The 18,204-nt window shown below is 45.6% G+C and overlaps 1 protein-coding gene across 1 annotated transcript in view; it reads right to left on the bottom strand.

Moving 5' to 3' along the window:
- Positions 1-3,173: 3,173 nt before the first annotated feature.
- CLCF1 (cardiotrophin like cytokine factor 1) overlaps positions 3,174-18,204 on the bottom strand; it is a 62,420-nt gene continuing 47,389 nt past the window's right edge. Inside the window, exon 3 of the mRNA XM_066586050.1 lies at positions 3,174-5,500. Within this exon, the coding sequence (XP_066442147.1) occupies positions 5,009-5,500 (492 nt within the window). The 3' untranslated portion in view covers positions 3,174-5,008. The remainder of the gene's footprint in view (positions 5,501-18,204) is intronic.

Genomic DNA, 18,204 nt, shown 5'->3' on the forward strand with positions numbered 1-18,204 from the left:
TCTTGAGGCATCTCTTTATTTTCTAAGGACTAACGGGCAGCCTCTTTGGCTGGGTCACTTTTATATGGTCTATTGTGTTCCCTTGCTCCATTGTTCATCTCCTAGAATATTGACCCCCTTGAGAAGATGCAGCCTAGACGGCACTATGGACACCCTTTGCCAAGTATATTCTGATCACTTCTTACAGTGATTGATAGCGAGTCTCTCGGTTTCAGGATCATTACAAGACATGGCCACATTAGGAGAGGTCATGGATCACTTGGAAGTTGATGGCTGTGCTGAATAGTGAGGAAACAGCAGACCCCTCCGGTCATTCCAGATTGAATCTACAGTAGTCTAATAATGGGGAGCATAAATTGGAAGAGGCTGCAGGAAACTGATCTTTGGATTACAGTAGGCCGAATCATCTACAATTGTTCATCCCAAACCAATCATTATGAAATGCAGAGATAGGCTTCAATGCGAATGCTTGGATAAAACCCTGTAAGACCAATTTCACTAGTTGGATGGTGGAAAAAAATAACAAGCGAAAGAAAGGAATCAAAAATTAGACTTCTGCTGTAAGATGAGGCGACGGGTGAGATAGGCTAAAGTGCTAAGTATCCAGGTTTGAGCCAAGTAGTAGATATTGATTGAATTTTGCATTCTAGACCCCTAATTGGTGCACAACTTCACTAATGAAGCAGAATAACTAAAACTGCATGGTGGGGGGCGGTTTATACTGATGACCAAAATATCCAGCTCTCAAATAATGAGGCAGACGACCGTACTTATTGTAAGTAGTTGCTGCTCTCCACATGGTAACTTGTATCCTGGCCTCGGGGTCCTCAGTGACGCTGTCCCAATTTGGAAGGTAAATGAAGATGAGCAATGTACAGGAAAGCCCCAAAATAAGGATATCTGCTTATACAGAAATACAACTATGTACACACTTGTACTGTATATCACCTATATGCATAGGGCAACCGAAGACAGATGCAAAACATTAGTGGCAGCTAGCGCTACCAACTGGGCAGTACGAGTGGTACTGTCAACAAGGCAAATAAGGGGCCCAATCTTAGCTGTAGCTGCCACCTACCTACTACTCAATACGTGCTGCATGGAGCTATGAATTTACCTTAGAAAATGAAAAGGTCTTATTTAACAATTGACCAACATGGTTTCCATCAGGCTGCCTTCATTTCACACAATTATAAATGTACTGGCCTTAGAATTCTGTTCCTCCTCCTCCATAGGCCCACCAAGCTTATGGTATGAGCTTGAGAGGCAATCTAAAGACTGGATTATACTTCATGACCCACTGTGCCCTAGAAGCCTTCTCCACGTGGCGACCAGATGCATGCAATAAGGTAGGAGTTGATGGAACCCTGACATACAGTTTTTCTGATGGTGACAACAGGTAAGTAGGTTGAGTTCTCTAAAATGTTGGTTCTTGGGTACAGCGATAATTGTGTTCTGTGCTACACCGTATTAAATGATCATGAAGAACTTTTTAAAAGAAACTTGTCTGGGAGGGTGACTATCAGCTGCAGTCATATGTATCTGTACATGCACATTTACAATGTGAGCTGGCACTAATACCACTGTAGAACTGGTTCTTCCACATACATAACTGCATGTGCTGTCAACCAGTAGGATCATTTATACTTCTAGAACTTGCAGCTAATAAGCAGAAGCCGGACGACTCTCTCTGCACATGAAGCTGTCCCATGCACAGGCTTCCCCAGCTTATATGCTGGATCCATATGGACCATATTTGGCATTGTATTTTTGGGACGTAGGTCAGTCTTGATTGCATGGACCCAGGTTGTTTACCAGTGTCTGATATTCCTACTGTGGTGTTATTACAACAAATACAAGGTTGGATAATATTAAAATAAGATTTAGATAAGATGATAGGGAAGAAGCTGTTTAACTTTCAGATAAGGCCTAGAGTGGCTGCAGGAAAGCTGGGCCCTGAATACTATGGGAATGAGGGAACAGCACAGAGCAGCAGTAACCAAACAGTTACAGGTAATCACGATTGTGGGGGAATTATTCTTAAGAAAATAAAGCTAATTGACTATGAGAACCCCAGGACTGAACTAGCATCTGCATTGTCCATCATTATATGTTTGCTGAATCATTTTCCTCCTCTTTCATATGTTTGTGCTGAACAAGTCCAATTCTTGATTTAATTTCTGCTTAAGTAAGAATTACTGGCGTTACCAGGCCTGTGTCACATCTGCATTGCAGCGCCTTTTCTTCTGTCCAAAAACCGGGCAGTTGGGCAGAAAGCGGATGGACCTCATTATAGTCAATGGGGTCCACCCGGCGCTGCTCGGTTCTGTCCAGAGATGGAACCGTTTGGCCACCGGGATTTCCCTTCCCTGCTCCAAACGGAGCAGGAAAGCAGAACCCTGGGCGCAGATGTGAAACCACTTTTACTACTAGTCATGTTATGGGGCATTAGGGCTCTTGGCAGCCAATCAGATTGCTGTAGCACAATAATGAAAGGTGGATTCTGATTGGTTGCTACAAAACCTAATGTTTCTATTACCACAACATGCCTGGGGGGATCTGGAGCCAGAATTGTTGTCATCTACACAGAGACAAACTTATCTGATAGAAGACCTTTAAAATACACCAATATTTTGAACCTATCTTCATCGGACTAATGGAAGTCTTGCATTTAAGACTTCTGTTCAAAGCAAAATATTGTCAAATGATCGTTTCTTTAAAGAACATATTTAATGATGTAACAGAGGGGAAGGTGTCCGAGGTTTACATCATCACTTCTGTCTCGGAGAGGTTCATGCATTATACAGACGACCAATCTCATTGTATGGGTGTCATCACATGCCGCTCTTTACAATGTACCTAGCACTTACAGCACCATACAATGAAGCATTACAGAGCATTAGAGATGAGTGAGCGTACTCGTTTAGGAAAATTACTCGAGCGAGTATGGGCATTTTCAAGTACATGCCTGCTCGTCCGAAAAGATTCAGGGGCCGGCGGGGGTGAGCGGTGAGCTGCGGGAGTGAGCATGGGGAAGCAGGGGGGGAAAGAGATCACCCCCCCGTCCCCCGTCCCCCCCCCCCGCTCTCCCCCGCCGGCCCTCGAATGTTTTTGGGCAAGCAGGCATGTACTCGTAAATGCCCATACTCGCTCGAGTAATTTCCCTTAACGAGTATGCTCGCTCATCTCTACAGAGCAGCCATTCAAGTCAAGAGGGTTGTCTGTGCAATGCAGGACATGACGTTCACCAAAGCAAAAGAGATAATCTTTGTATTTGTTCTAAAAAAAGAGGAACAGAGGGCCGTGATCTATTAAAGCGACCTTTCAGTTTTGGAACAAAATTCTGTCATGGGACTGAAGGGGAAGAAGGAGTACATTACCTGCAGGTGTTCTTCTCTGCCATCCCTCCAATCTACCGGCTCCAAGTCCTGTTTTCATTAGTGCAAATGCGCCACTGCGGTCTTCAGACTACTTAATCTACACAGTGCATTGATATTGTTAGACTACCAATACAGGCTACCAATGCGCTATACCTGCTTTCTGATTGGCCAGCACTGCTGATTTGATAAATGTGGGCCAATCAGAAAGCAGTGCACACTATGCATTAGGTTCTTAAAAAATGGCATAATATCTTGGACAGATGTAAAATATTAGATCTTGGACATCTTGGAAAACCAATAATAGGACGACAAAGAAGAACAACTGCAGGTAATATACCCTACCCCCACCCCCCCCCCATCTCTGTTCCCAGGCAGAAGTTTATTGGAGAGCTGCTTTAACTCAGAATCTTCTAATAAGGTAAAATAAAAGGGGTTCTCTAAGCTGGAACACCCTTTTAACGAGGTACTACATCACATAGTAAAAGAGGAGGAGCAATGTAACAACGTCAGACCTGTCCAAATCCATTTTTGAGCCATCGACTTTATTACTGTTTCCTTATTTTTAATATTTCACACCAAAGCAACCTGTATATTTAACGTGTCTTTGTCTGTAATGCTTCAGTTGTTTATATGTCTGGTGCAAAGCTTTGCTAGTAGGTGATCAACAGAACAGGGACGTAGTTGGGGGGGGGGGGGGCATGTGCCCCGGGTGCAGTCAAGACTGAAGGGGAGGTGGCAATTTAAACTCCCTACAGTTTACCTGGAACAGAGCTGGTTATGCAGGAAAAGGAAATTTCAGTTTTGGACAAACTGATCTTGTTCCAAATCAAAACCAGGATTCTAGGCTTTAAAATGACACCCAACGCATGTCTATAGCACTTATAGAATTGGAGCTCCAGCCATTAGAGGTTGGCTCAGGTATATTGCATGTGCAGCGGTCATGTCTGGTGCATGGTCCTGCACCTGGAGAGAAAACTAACGGTTATTTTGGGAGGGGCAGGAAGCGTCAGACTGATTATTTGCCCTCGGTGACAGAAAACCTATCTACGTCTCTGAATAGAAGGTTCATCATTTTGGTTTTTTTGAGCAACTTCATAATGGAAAAGCTGCTTACATCTTGGTTGGCCATAAGAATATCTGCTCACTTTTTGGCAATCCATAAAACATCACCATAAACATTTTCAAAAATAAACTAGGGATACTGAACCCCAACATCTATCAAATGAAAGACTGGTTGATAAAGCTCTTTAACCTTAAATATTCTAGAAATGTGCACGGTTGCATGACTTCACCATCCGTCTCGTTTCTCTTTGTTGAGTCCTATCTAAAGCGGCTGCCATTTTGATAAATATTTTTCCTCTCTGTGTATTTTTCAAATTTTTTTGCAAAAAAGAAGGAAATCTAGGCTGTGAGGAAGTTAGTATTCAATCTTTGCATGGTCAGGTCTGAATTTTCTACCACTTGCTGTGTTTGATGGATTTTAAATACCCCATCTTTTGTCTAATTGATAAGGAAGCTAAATGCCCAAGAACAAATCAGAGAGTACATTATTGTGGGTTACACTTCCCTCTTGTCGCCAAATACGTCATAGGTCCATACTATGCTGGTGCTCCAGTAGCCCCTTATCTTCAAAAGCCACGGGATTCCATTCGGAAGGCTACAACTGCTGGTACTTTTCTTTTCAATCGATTAAAGTCCTTTGCTGACCTCCAAAGCCAAATCTGGAGCTCTTTGAGTAGCCAGAAGTCCTCCATTTTACGTAGAAAGTCGTTACCTTTCCCAAAGCCTAAGCCTGTAGGAGTTGAAGAAGTGGCCAGTTCAGGTGGGGGGTTGTAGCCCAGTGAAGACATTACTCCAGCAATGCTAACAACTAGGCCCTGTAAGCTGGTACAGAAGCGACCCAAGCTCCTCCGTAGCTCAGTCCGTGCAACTTCACTGTCAATGGAACGTAAGTAGCAAAGAAGAACACTGTATGCCCTGTGGTTTTCTGCCAATCGCAGACTGTCATTCAGATTCCGCCACATGTGAAGGTCCACTGAGGCACTAGGAATAGTTTCTGGTCCTATAGCACGTGGAGGGTTGAAGTCAGGATCGTTGAAAGGTGGACCAAGGTAATTTAGCTGAGGGAAGAAGAAAGAAAACACGATTTAGAATGTAGAAGAGCAGATGAGGATTTATAAATCTGTACTTTTGGCACAAATTGATAAAAATATATCTTAGGTCTTCGGGCCGCTTGTGTATTTGGGGCCATGCACTGTCTGTGTTAACTCACAGACAACACATGGCCCCATTATATTCTGTGGGGCTATACACATTGACGTTATTTCACATGGACTGATGCTCTGAAAAAAACTCACCGCAAGTCCTATTCTTGTCCATATCACGAAGGATAAAGAGAACATGCAAATGTCAATGTGGTCCTCTGCCTAAATTGGAGAGCACACAGACGGACTGGTGACTGTGTGCTGTTCGAGGCGAGTTGCCACTGAGCCTCTCAGGTGCAACTCGCACACAAGTGCGCACCCGGCCTTATATGGGTTTTCATTCTCCCTTTTTCACTTAACCTGTTCAAGAAATCCATAGTCGGTGAATAAGAGTTAAAGCTCTGAGTAAAATGTCATTATATTACTTAAAGGATTTCAGCTTCTACGAGGAGGTAAGTTCTAGATGTGTGGCGATGCCCACGCTCACATCCACAGTGGAGGAGATGGAAGACCTGCACAGCCACGCAGAGGATCTGTACAGGTAAGCAATGTCCTCTTGCCGCGGGCAGGGTGGTATTCCATGCGGGCTCCCACCTGCGGAATCTGACCCACCCATGGACATGAGGCCTCAGAAAACTCGGCAGGCCAATGAGCAGAGTATCACTGTAACACTTTAGGACATTGCTCAGCAGAGAAGTCAGCCATACACAGGTTGGCACAGCTGGGTGTGAGCGAGATTCTAAAGTACGTTGCCTTACTAATTCTGCTTGCTTTTAAGCTCCTAAGTGATCGTGTGGCTGTGGGACCCTCTGCCCTATCAGCGTACACCATTAATCTGATTACAAGCCCCCTTAGAGGTTCAGACAACTAAGTCCCCTCCAAGGTGGTAAAAATGACAGCTGAAAGCCATGTGTCATAGGCCAGAGTAACACAAGGGGTCTTTATACAATGTAACATTCTCCAAGCACAATCATCACTGGTTCCTGCTAGTGTCCTGCTGGGGATATTCAAGAGTGTAAAAGCTCCTAAGGCAGGTTTAATGTATTTTTGCCAGTATTTAGTAATTGTTATGGGCGTTTAGGTTTCCCATACATATAAGGATAGCTGAGCGTTCCTCTGACAACTATCGTGCGCGACGCCTCTATACACATTCGGCTTATTTCCTGAAAACCAAAGGATCAGCCAGCTGACATCCAACTGCCCGATCCTTCTCTGCCTCGACGTCTGCTGTGGGGGAAGCATCCGGAGACACCATACATATTAAATGATAGTCCAAATCCAGCAAAGTCAGAGGGAAATCTAATGTATGGCCAGCTTTAATGTCAGCTCCAGCCCACTATGGGACGGGATCTCCAGAATGGCTCAGTTTAGATCTGAAATCTGAATTTAGGGTGACACTTAAAAGTACTGGAGAGTTCTAAATACCTGCGTTAGAAATCTCTGCACAGAGACAATGCTATTGTGAACACCATTACACAGTATGAAATCCACATAGAGGTTGAGAGAATTTGTAAATGACAGGTTTTGCAGTAATTTTGAGTCACTTACCCTAAAGTTTCTTCTTCCCAGAAGTTTGCTGATGGCATGTGACATAGTAGCTACAGCCGTGGACTGCGCCTATAATACTAAGTGCAGTAACTCCGCAGTAACTGGAAACCATTACATTCGCACAGTCATTTTAGACATGTAACCCAACATGTCAGGGAAATCAGGTGTATCTAAGCTGCCATGTGTGTTACTCCATTTGTTTTAGTAACCTACAGACCGGTCTGTTGGGTCTGTCAGATTTCATAGAACATGAAAGAGAATGTAAGCTTGTGCCCCCATACATAGGTACCTAGTAAACTGGAAGGTGATATCTGTCTCCGTCTGTCTGCTCTTGGAACATACTGCTGTCGACTTGTTTATTTGCATGTTACATAAGTAGCTGGCGAGGTATATATCACTCGGAGCCACTAATTTCCCGATCCGGCCCCAGGGGAGTCATGGTGAGTTCTTGGTAGTGTAAGAGGAGGAGAGGAACATGAGTTGGAGAGGAGGAGGAGGGGAACGACCTTGAGGAGATAATTATTTGTGAATGTGTGTGTATATACTGAAGTGAGTGTTTATGTCAGCTTATGCATAGTCCATAGATCCAATGACACCTTGCGCTTACCCTGTGTATACACAACGGCTGATTGTTGCCCCGGGGGATGTGTCGTTGTGTAAGGCTATCTGTGTACACACCAAGTATATGTGGATCTACGCTCCCAACTTTCATGTTTACTCATTGACATTCCTGAAATAAATAAACAGCAGGATCAATCTCATCACGCAGACCGCACTGCTTCGCCATGAGTCTCGTCTTAGCAACTTCACTTGTGGTTTGAAGTACAAAATCAAGGCTCTGCTAGGCCCCAGGCGTGGTACCATTTATGGGACCCAAAGTTTACTTTCCATTCTGAGACTAACTTGTAGCAACTTTGGGAAATTTACAAAATAAAAGCTGGCAACGGGTCTTAAAATAGGTCTGTGCTCCAAAAACAACACACAGGGCAGGGCATGTAATTGATGTCAGTACTGTAATAAACAGATACAAAGTGAGATACATCGTGCTGCAGACTCTTCACGGGATGTCCTCGATGTGATGCTCCAGACCGTCACAGTTACCTGTAAACATACAAAGCCGAATCTATGTCTGGTGACTTTTGCCCCAGCCTGTATACTTATTACAGAACTCCAGCGCAGCTTTAAGCCTAGGTTCACACAGGGCGGATTTGCCGCGGTTCTGCCGCAGCAGATCCGCCCGCGGCCGCTAATCTCGGGATTAGCCAGCCATGTGGACGAGGTTTCTCAGAAACCTCGTCCACACGGGACGGCTAATCCGCTGCGGTAAACCCGGTTGAAACTGCGGCTGCAGCATGTCTGTTTACTTTAGTTTTTTTGGTTATTTTCGTCACGGCCGCGCTCTCCTCTATGGGAGAGCCGGCCGCAACGGAAAAGCATGCGGCCGGGCCGCTTCAAAGCCGCCGCAGCTTAGACCGCGGCGGTTCTCCAAGCGGAAATCTCGCGGTTTTTGCTGCGGCCAAACCGCGAGATTTCCGACGGGAATCCGCCCTGTGTGAACCCAGCCTTAAGGTTGTGAAGAGGGTGAACAACAAAGGTAGGCAAGTGGTACTGGAATGGGGAGCAGGAAGGGTAGGAACCTGTCACCGGAGATCTTAATTTAAAGCTGAGCTTCAATGAGAGAGAGAGAGAGAGAGAGAGAAGAGAGAGAAGAGAGAGAAGAGAGGAGAGAGAGGGGAGAGATAGGGGAGAGAGAGGGGAGAGAGAGGGGAGAGAGAGGGGAGAGAGGAGAGAGAGGAGAGAGGAGAGAGAGGAGAGAGAGGAAAGAGAGGGGAGAGAGAGGGGAGAGAGAGGGGAGAGAGGAGAGAGGAGAGAGAGGAGAGAGAGGAGAGAGAGGAGAGGGAGAGAGAGAGAGAGAGAGAGAGGATGCCTGTCTGCCAAATGTGAGTGCTGACCGGTAGAGAGCTGGAGACAGTGAAGGAGATTAGCCGGGAACCCCACAGATAACATGGACTGTGGACTCATCTGTTATCCTATGAATCCTCCCTGTCACACCACTTTGTGTTCAAGTAAAGGAGCACTGCCGACCGTTCTCGGCTTTGCTTTAAACGTTTCCCTGTGTGTGGACTACTTATTTTTCTACCATCTGGATTTACCGCAGAGGAAAGAATGGTGGCATCACAAGTGACAAAAGAACCTTCAGGTAATTCACACCTTGGGTTACCCTCGTGAAACTCCCCGAGCTGTAACTTGGACGGGTCCCGTGCTACCCCCAGGGAAGGAGATGGTAAAGCCCCAAGACCGCAATCTACCCCACTATCTCCTCGGCTGTGAGCCCGCTCCTTAGACGCTGCAGCAGGATGATTTTTGGACAGTTTTAACCCACTTTGGACCCTGATGGTATAGTGCTTAAAGGGGTTCGGTCAGAAAAAATAAAAAAAATTATACTCCCCTGCATCCTGCTCTGCATCACTTTACAGTCTAACCTGTGGAAAGAGAAAAGTTAAAAAAACAAAGCATACTCACCTAATCCCGTTGTACTTGGTCCCTCCGTTGTTTAGGTGCCACGTGAGGGGTCATCTCCCAGCGGCTCTAGCATGCTCCCGCCGACCTGGCCATGTCTAACCTATGCCGTCCACGAAGAGTCGCAAGTGCACCGGGAAAGTGGTCGCATGCGTACGCGCTGTCGACTACCCAAGGACAGTAGTGGTTAGTCGCGGCCAGGCCAATCAGTGGGCGACGCGTCGACCACTGACACGGGCAGCAGGACTTCCCACTGACCCGGGCGGCCGTCTGGCAGTGGTATGAGCAGGGGTGGAAGCTGGCACTTTGCTAGCTTCTGCCCTGCGATCGGACGGCTGCCGGAGGAAGAGGAGAAGAGTAGCAGGTTCCCGGTGACAGGCCCTGTAAGGCACAGGTAGGTATGATTTTTTTTTCCTGACAGAACCCCTTTAAGAGTGAGCTGAGCATTAAAAAAAAATTCTATACTTACCTATTCCTTCCTCGTCAGTCTACTTACCAGATCTCTACCTCACCCATCTTCTCCTGCAGTCCCCCGGGTCACCTCCCCTCCAGGTGGCTGATACTTCTTCCTGTGACGTTATGTATATTCACATGCAGTCTCCTTCGTGTCCGGTAATGTACGCTACATCACAGTTCACAGCCCAGCAGGGGGAGTGCCGAGGTATTGTAGAGACTGCTCATGCCTGCTGTCTCTGCCATAGATCAGCATTCCTTCCTAGGCAGTGAACGCTACATCACAGGGACATGACCTTCACTGACCTGCAGGAAGGAATGCAGGCTTCATAAGTAGCCGGCTGGCTGGAGGTGATGTGACCCGGGGACTGGAGAAGCTCAGGGAGGAGAAGATGCCGTAAGAAGACTGCCTGTGGAGGAATAGAGGAGTATAACATTGTTTTATAAATAAATGACACAACCCCTTTAAGGTTTAGCAGAGGTAAGAGACGTGGCTGAAGGTAGTTAGTCAAAAGCCACTATTTTCGGTGCTATATGGAAATCTATCTACCGTATGCTTTCTACTCGAGCTAATAAAAGTATTACTCAACATACATGCTTCCGAATAAACGTGTTCTACTGAAGGTCATCCCCCGAAGAATACAATGAGCCATGTCCTTATCTGCGGGAAAGGCATATCCAGTTATGAGCAAACATGCATTATCATGGGCAGTAAGATGAGCAATACCCATGATGATGTTAGTAATCTTTATCGATGTAGCACCAACATTTTCTGCAGCACTTATGAACGGGCAAAATCAGACATTACATATAATATTAACCCCTTCCTGCTATGGGATGTACAGTTAGGTCCTGCAGGGTCGGGGTATGTATGAAGAGAAATCGCGGGGCGATCTCTCTTCATGCATCACGGGTGCAGGCTGTTTATTACATCCGACACACGGCGGCAATAGCTGCAATCGGCTGCTCGGCCGATGGCGGCTTTTAACCCTTTAAATGCCCGTGGGCAATGTTCGGGGGACTCGTACGGCCCCCTGCAATGACACCGTGTGGGTGTCATGGCAGCCAGGGGCCCTCTGAAAGGCCCCACAGCTGTCTTGGCAGAATGCCTATCAAGCCATCCCCGTGGGGTGGCTTGATAGACTGACTGCCCGATCGCAGTATGAAGTAATGTTATGGCATTACATCATACTGCAGGAGCGATCAAAGCATCGCATGTTGTAGTCCCCTAAAGGGCTAAAAAAAAGTAAAAATAAAAACAATAAAGTTTTACTAATTGTTAAAAATAAAAAAAGTACTACAATTTAAAAAAAAACAAAAAACTTTTTGTCTTTTAAATCTAAGTAGTAAAATAAATAAACATATTTGGTATGGTTGCATCCGATCTATCAAAGTAGCGCATTATTTACCGCGCATGGTGAATGTCGTCCGAAAAAAAAAAAATTAAGAATACCAAAAATGCACTTTTTTGGTCACCCTGTCTCCGAGAAAAAATGCAATAAAAAGCAATCAAAAAGTCATATGTTTTCCAAAATGGTACTAACAGAGACTACAGGACATCCCACAAAAATGAGCCCGCGCACAACTACGTCGATGGAAAGATAAAAAAGTTATTGTGTGCCGAAGATGGCGGCAGAAAATGTCTGTATGATGGTCTGGCTATCTTTTACTAAATAGAATACTATACATTATCTGTGTATGCACTAATAGGAAGTGCATTAGGGCAAGGAGTTTGAGTGAAGGTAACAGGTTCTAAGGAAGAGTTTAGAAGAGGGCTAGTTAAATTAGTAAATGTGATAGGCCTCCGTCAAGTGATGTGTTTTTAGGACATGCTTAGCCTGATTGTCTGGGGTAGCGCAGTCCAGAGAGTTGCTGCAACTCAGGAAAAGTCTTGGAGAATGTAGAAGCATTTCAATGCCAACAAAGTATAGACGAGAGAATGGGATAAAGCAAACAGTTTCACGGGCGGCTCACCTCCACTGATAAACAGAGTCCATGTAGCAGCTTTAAACCTGGAACTTCTATGGGTGCACAGGACAACTACTTATAGCAATGCAGAGGAAAACATTCAGCACATTACCGTGCGTTGGTCAAGTGCTGGATGGGTTCCCCTATGCATTTCTAGGGCATGTGATTGTTCGCCCTAAAGAGATGTGTTTTAGGGTGTGCATAACATTTTGGGTATTGAGGATTAACCTGATTGTCTGGAGCAGCACATTGTCCAGTGTAGCTGGACTGCCAGCTTGGATTTCAGTCTTTATCTCTCCTCTTCTCTGCTAAGTTATACTTTACTAAGAGAGGAGGGTGAACTAAGTTGTTACTGATCTGATGGCAAAGTCAGTCTGCAGCTACTGTATACAGTGATAGGTAGAAGCTGCAGAAACTAAGCAGTGCAACATTTTTAAGGAAACCTTTTTGGAAAAATGATTTTCAGGCTAAAATACATGCATTTCAACAACAAAAAAAATTACCTCCCCCAAAAGTTGTCATCCTTAATGCCACCTTCCAGAAGACAGAAACCAGAGCCTTGTTGTTCCAGGACAGTTTTAAGCAAGGGTATGAAATAAAATGGTGTATTGGCCTGTAGTTCTGGTGTTCTGGCATAGATGTAGCACAGATCTAATGACAGAGGAGGTCCCACCAGGCTCCTCCAAAACTTTTCAGAATGAAGCTAGGAAGTGCCTTATATTAGCTGTGACAGGGTCTCTGTGATCCCAGAGGGGAGTCACTTATACCAGGGGCGTAACTATAGAGGATGCAGGGGATGTGGTTGCACCCGGGCCCGGAGCCTTAGGGGGCCCATTAGTCCTCATTTCTTCATATAGGGAGCCCAGTACTATGAATAATGCATTACAGTTGAGGGCCCTGTTACAGATTTTGTATTGGGGCCTCGAAGCTTTAAGTTATGCCTCTGACCTATACCAATGCCTCTTCAGACATTAAGGACACGATGTTTCAGTAGCAATCTGGTGCAGCTGGATCCATGACACGTTGTGTTGCAGGCATGGACCCACTGTGGCACTGATTCGACTTAGGGCTACCCCTGAGAGCAGCTCCAAGAGGTCCCTGCTCTTCACCCTTTAACCCCTTTTTTGGCGTTAAATATTTTTTATTAAAGTTTTTCAACTTTATAACAAAGAGAACACAAAGTGCAAAGTTCCAACCATCCCAATGATGCACTCTGTAAAGCTATCAGACCGCAATCATTACGCTATATACTTAGTGGCATGCTAGAGAAAACCTGGAGGCAACAAAGACATCATCACTTTAGCAGGTGCAGAATGAACATACAAGCTGATAGCATGTGAAGAAGAGTTCCAAAACTAGAATACAATTGTCTTTAGGATGAAGTATTGTCCTACCAGTCAACATACGATTTACATAGAGGGTAGGTGGTGGGAGGAGAGGAAAGGAAAATTAAAACAGAGAAAACCAAGTCAGCTTAAAGGTATCGGAGGAAAAGAACAAAAAGAGAAAGGGAAAGAGAGGGAGAGAAGAAAGAAGAGAGAAAAGAGGAAAAACAAGGATGGGGAGGGGGGGGGGGGGGGGGATAAAGGTAATATAATGCTTGTAGTATATAGCAATTATAAACTGGTCAGTGACTTAAGCAAGCCATTGATCCATTCCTGGACTCGAAATGAACTCTATCCATGATGTCCAAGTATATTCAAACTACCATTTGTCCCATTGACATCAGATAATTCATCTCAGAAGTCCATTGCCTAATCAGGGTGTGTGAATGAAAGGAATGACCGAATGAGTGGCAGATAAGAAATATTTCACTTTAAACTCTTTTTTTTAGAGGGATCTGGTCTTTGTTGCAGAGAACCTCCTGGACGGTATTTCAGAAATAGTCTAAATAGAATGACAGCTGACCCCGAGGGATCAAAAACTACCGAAGCGTGGTACCATGGGATTGTGCTCAGACAGTCAGATAACAGGCCAGATCAGGACAGGTGGAGCTCATACAATACAGTAAACAGGCAGGAGGTCAGGGCAGGCAAGATGTAGGCTATAAATTGGCATGGTTGGGGTACGCAAAGTTTGACAAAGTGGGATATTTAGCAGGCAGAATACAGAAACCACGTCAGTGGAACACTAAGAACCTTATTACTCAGGTAGCTTTCAGTTGGGGAAGGTGTCTTAAATAACCCAAGAAAGGCTGGGACAGGATGGGGAGAGGAAAGATGGGTGCATACCCTTTAAGAGGCAGGCTGAGCATGCAGGTACCCTAAGGGTGATGGGCAGTGGCCGGAGGAATGATGGGATGCAGCAGCTGAGGGAGGTGAGAGGAGGCGCTGCTGCTTCTGGCAGTCAGTCAATATAGGTCTCTACACAATGAGGCACTGTTAGCACTGATTGCAGTGTTAGATTGTGTAGGAATGGGCTCCATTCATAACAGCAAGGTTACACCGAGTTATGGTTACACCCAATTGTCAATTTATTATTACACTTCCAGAAGGAATAACAGAGGAATAACCTAATGAAGAGCTCAAATAAAAGATGCCCCAGCATTCTAATTTTATGAGGAATGCAAATGTTTATAAAACCAACACGTGAAGCGAGCGGCAGGTCCTCTTCAGGGGGGTCTCACTTCTAGCTTCCTCGCTGCACGAAGCAGACAGATCTGTACCTTCTGCAGTTGCCGGATTGGTGCTGCAGGCTGAGTCTAATGCATTTCAGTAGTACCAACCCGAGACATGCACAATGTACAGAGTAGTGATGAGCGATTAGTGGAATAGTTGATTTATGTTGATATCAGGCCAATTTCATGAAAATCATTGTGAAACAGGTCAGCTAATTCTGACTCCCATTAAAGTCAATGTGAGTAAAAATCGGGTTCACTAATTTGCCCTCCAGAAGGTCCTCAATGCAGCCAGATCTTCCCAAATTGATTGGGAATACAGCCACACATCTGGGGAACACCATGCTCCTCCCAAAAATTGGTCAAAATGGTGTACAGTGGTGTATGGGTCAATCACAGTAGATGGGTGTCACTGAAAACAAAAGAAGGCCCATATAGGGTCTCTGAGAAAAATAATTGTGCCCAGGAAGACCTCAGGTGGACTGCTGGTTTTAAAAGCCATGTCATAAACTTTACAAGAAACTCAACACTCAAGCACGGCCTCCTCCAAGGAAAGGCAGTACAGTTACCAACATTTACACCTAGGAAGACAGCAGAAGTGGAGATTTTTTTTTAAAGCAATGTCATAAGGTTTTCAAAGAATAAATTCTACAAGTTGAACTGAACAGACAGGGGGGATGTGGAGGAGGAAGAGGAGTGTCCTACAACTCTTGGGGATACCATGACATGTGGACCACCACTTTCGGCTTCATACCCATCCTGCAGAACATTTACCCAGTGGGCTTTGAAGGATATGTAATGCCTCTGGCCATGCTTGCTGGACCACGTGTCCATGGTCAGGTGAATTCCCCTCATCCCACTGCTAACTGCGTAAGATCTGCAAATAGTTTGTAGTGGCCGTACTGGTGACTTTGAATGACGCCTCAGACCACAAACAGAGAACTGCAATCTTCCTCACGCTGAAAATAATTGCTACACAACAAGTACTGAGTGACGGGAGTGATACATTCTTTTACATCAGGAGAGCAGTCACTATACTTATTGTGAAGTACCGTTTTAGACATGTCATAAGAAATGGACATATAGAGTGAGATGCAATTTATACGCCAGATAAGTGTATCCATAATTTTAGAAGTTCTTTTGTTTCCGTAATCGGTCTCATTATACAATGTACAAGAGACTGCAGAACGTCATCAGGCCAGGAAGATAATCTCTCTAACAGATCCAACGCCTGCTCTAATAGGGCGAAAAGTCAGAGGAAAAGATGGTTTATGAGTTTTTGGGAACACATGAATATGGGACAGACTGGATGTTCTACTAAAAATAATCCATTTATTTGGTATCAATTAAACCTAATGAAAGTCCATCCTGTAACAAATGTTTTCATTTAAGAAAATTAACTCTGTTGGAAATGATGGCAGCAACACATCTCACAAAAGTGGGGACAGGGGTAACAAAATGCTGGAAAAGTAAGTGGTACTAATGAAAAACAGCTGGAGGGTCAATTCTTTACTACATCACATGACTGTGTATTAGAAAAAAAAGCTTTTAAACAGGTAGAGTCTCTCAGAGGCAAAGATGGCCAGAGGTTCATTGATCTGTTAAAAACTGCATCTACAAATTGTGAAGACTTTGAAGATCCCACCATCTACAGTACATAATGTTATCAAAAGATTGAGAGACTCTGGAGAAATTAATGTGCACGGTATTATTGTATCTTGTCACCACCAAAAGCTTGGGGCTGATCTGGGTTAGCAAAAGTTAATGCCCCCTGACAAGCTCCTAGCTTCCAATTGGCAGTTAATCGCAAGCTGTGGAGACTGTGTAACACCCCTAGCCCCAGAGTCTGTGTCCCTGTTCCCCCGTCACTGACCTGTGCTGCTGTGGTATGTGAGCGACCGGGGAGAACACGGTCACAGTGGCGGCCGGCACTGACCTTTGCTTTCCCCCTTTGTTACTAGCAAAGCTGGCCTGATGACAGGAGTCCCAACATCGGATGAGCGCAGCAGCGGCGGCGGCCACAGGATGAGCGCAGCAGCGGCGGCGGCCAGAGGATGAGTGCAGCAGTGGCAGCGGCCAGAGGATGAGTGCAGCAGTGGTGGCGGCCACAGAATGAGCGGTGTAGCGGCAGAAAAAGGATGAGCGGAGCAGTTGCCAGAGGATGAGCAGAGCAGCGGAGCCGGCGCCAGAGGATGAGGGGAGCAGCGGCGGCGACCACAATCTGATGAGCAGAGCAGCGGCGGCCACAGTATGAGCAGAGCAGCGGAGGCCACAGTATGAGCGGAGCAGCGGCAGTGGCTACAGTCCGATCAGCAGTGCAGCGGCGGTGGCCAGAGTGGCATGAGTGAAGCAGCGGGGGCGGCCAGAGGATGAGCGCATGAGTGGCAGCAGCCACAGTCGCATCAACAGAGGGACCCACTACATTGTGCCCCACATTCTTAGCAGCTGTGGCGGGGTGGTCAGTAAGACAGTTGGGGGGACGGGACTGCACACTGACAATCAGCCATTCATGTGCCGTCCCTCTATCTAAGCCCTGTCACATCCCTAGCTTCCAGTGGCGTCAAGATACAATAATACCAATGTGCACAAGGGACAAGGCTGACGGTCAATATTGGATGCTTGAGGCGTGACTACATTAAAAACAGACGTGATTCTGTAATGCAAATCACTGCATGGGCTCAGGAATACTTCCAGAAATCTCTGTCTGTGAATATAGTTCACCATGGAATCCACAAATGCAAGTTAAAGCTGTATCACGCAAAGAAGAGGCCATATATCAATAATCTAGAAACATCAGCGTCTTCTCTGGGCCAAAGCTCATTTACAATGGACTGAGGGAAAATGGAAAACTGTTCTGTGAATCAAAATGTGAAATTCGCTTTGGAAACTACTGATGCCGTGTCCTGTGGACTCACGACGAGAGGGACCAACAGTGCATAGTTCAAAAGCCTCCATCTCTGATGGCATGGTGTAACATTAGTGCCTATGGCACAGGCAGCGCACAGATTCTGACAGGCACTATTAATGCTGAGCCATATATAGGGGTCGTAGAAGAACATCTGCTCCATCCAGACAACGTCTCTGTCGGGGAAGGACTTGTATACTTCAGTAAGACAATGCTAAACCACATACTGCATCCATCACAACAGCATGGTTTCACAGAAGAAGAGTCCGGGGTGAACCGGCCGCCTGCAGTCCGGACCTTCCACCAATAGATAACATTTGGTGCATTATGAAATCCCAGGACTGTGGAGCAGCTAGAATCCTCCATCAGAGAAGAATGGGACAACATTCCCCTCCCAAAACTCCAACAATTGGTCTCCTCAGCTCACTGTGCATCAGATTTGGGCAGAAGGAGCAGGAAACCGTCCACCAGTAACTTAAGAACTTCAGCAGTCAGGGCTAGCAGGACACACAGCCTCAGCTAAAACATGGTAGCCATGGCTCCCTCTCACAGCTCTCTGACCAGAAATGTGGATCAGAGGGTACTCCACCTCTAGTCGTGAATGTGAAT

Source organism: Eleutherodactylus coqui, chromosome 13 (assembly GCF_035609145.1).
Source record: "Eleutherodactylus coqui strain aEleCoq1 chromosome 13, aEleCoq1.hap1, whole genome shotgun sequence".
In the NCBI taxonomy this organism is placed as follows: Eukaryota; Metazoa; Chordata; class Amphibia; order Anura; family Eleutherodactylidae; genus Eleutherodactylus; species Eleutherodactylus coqui.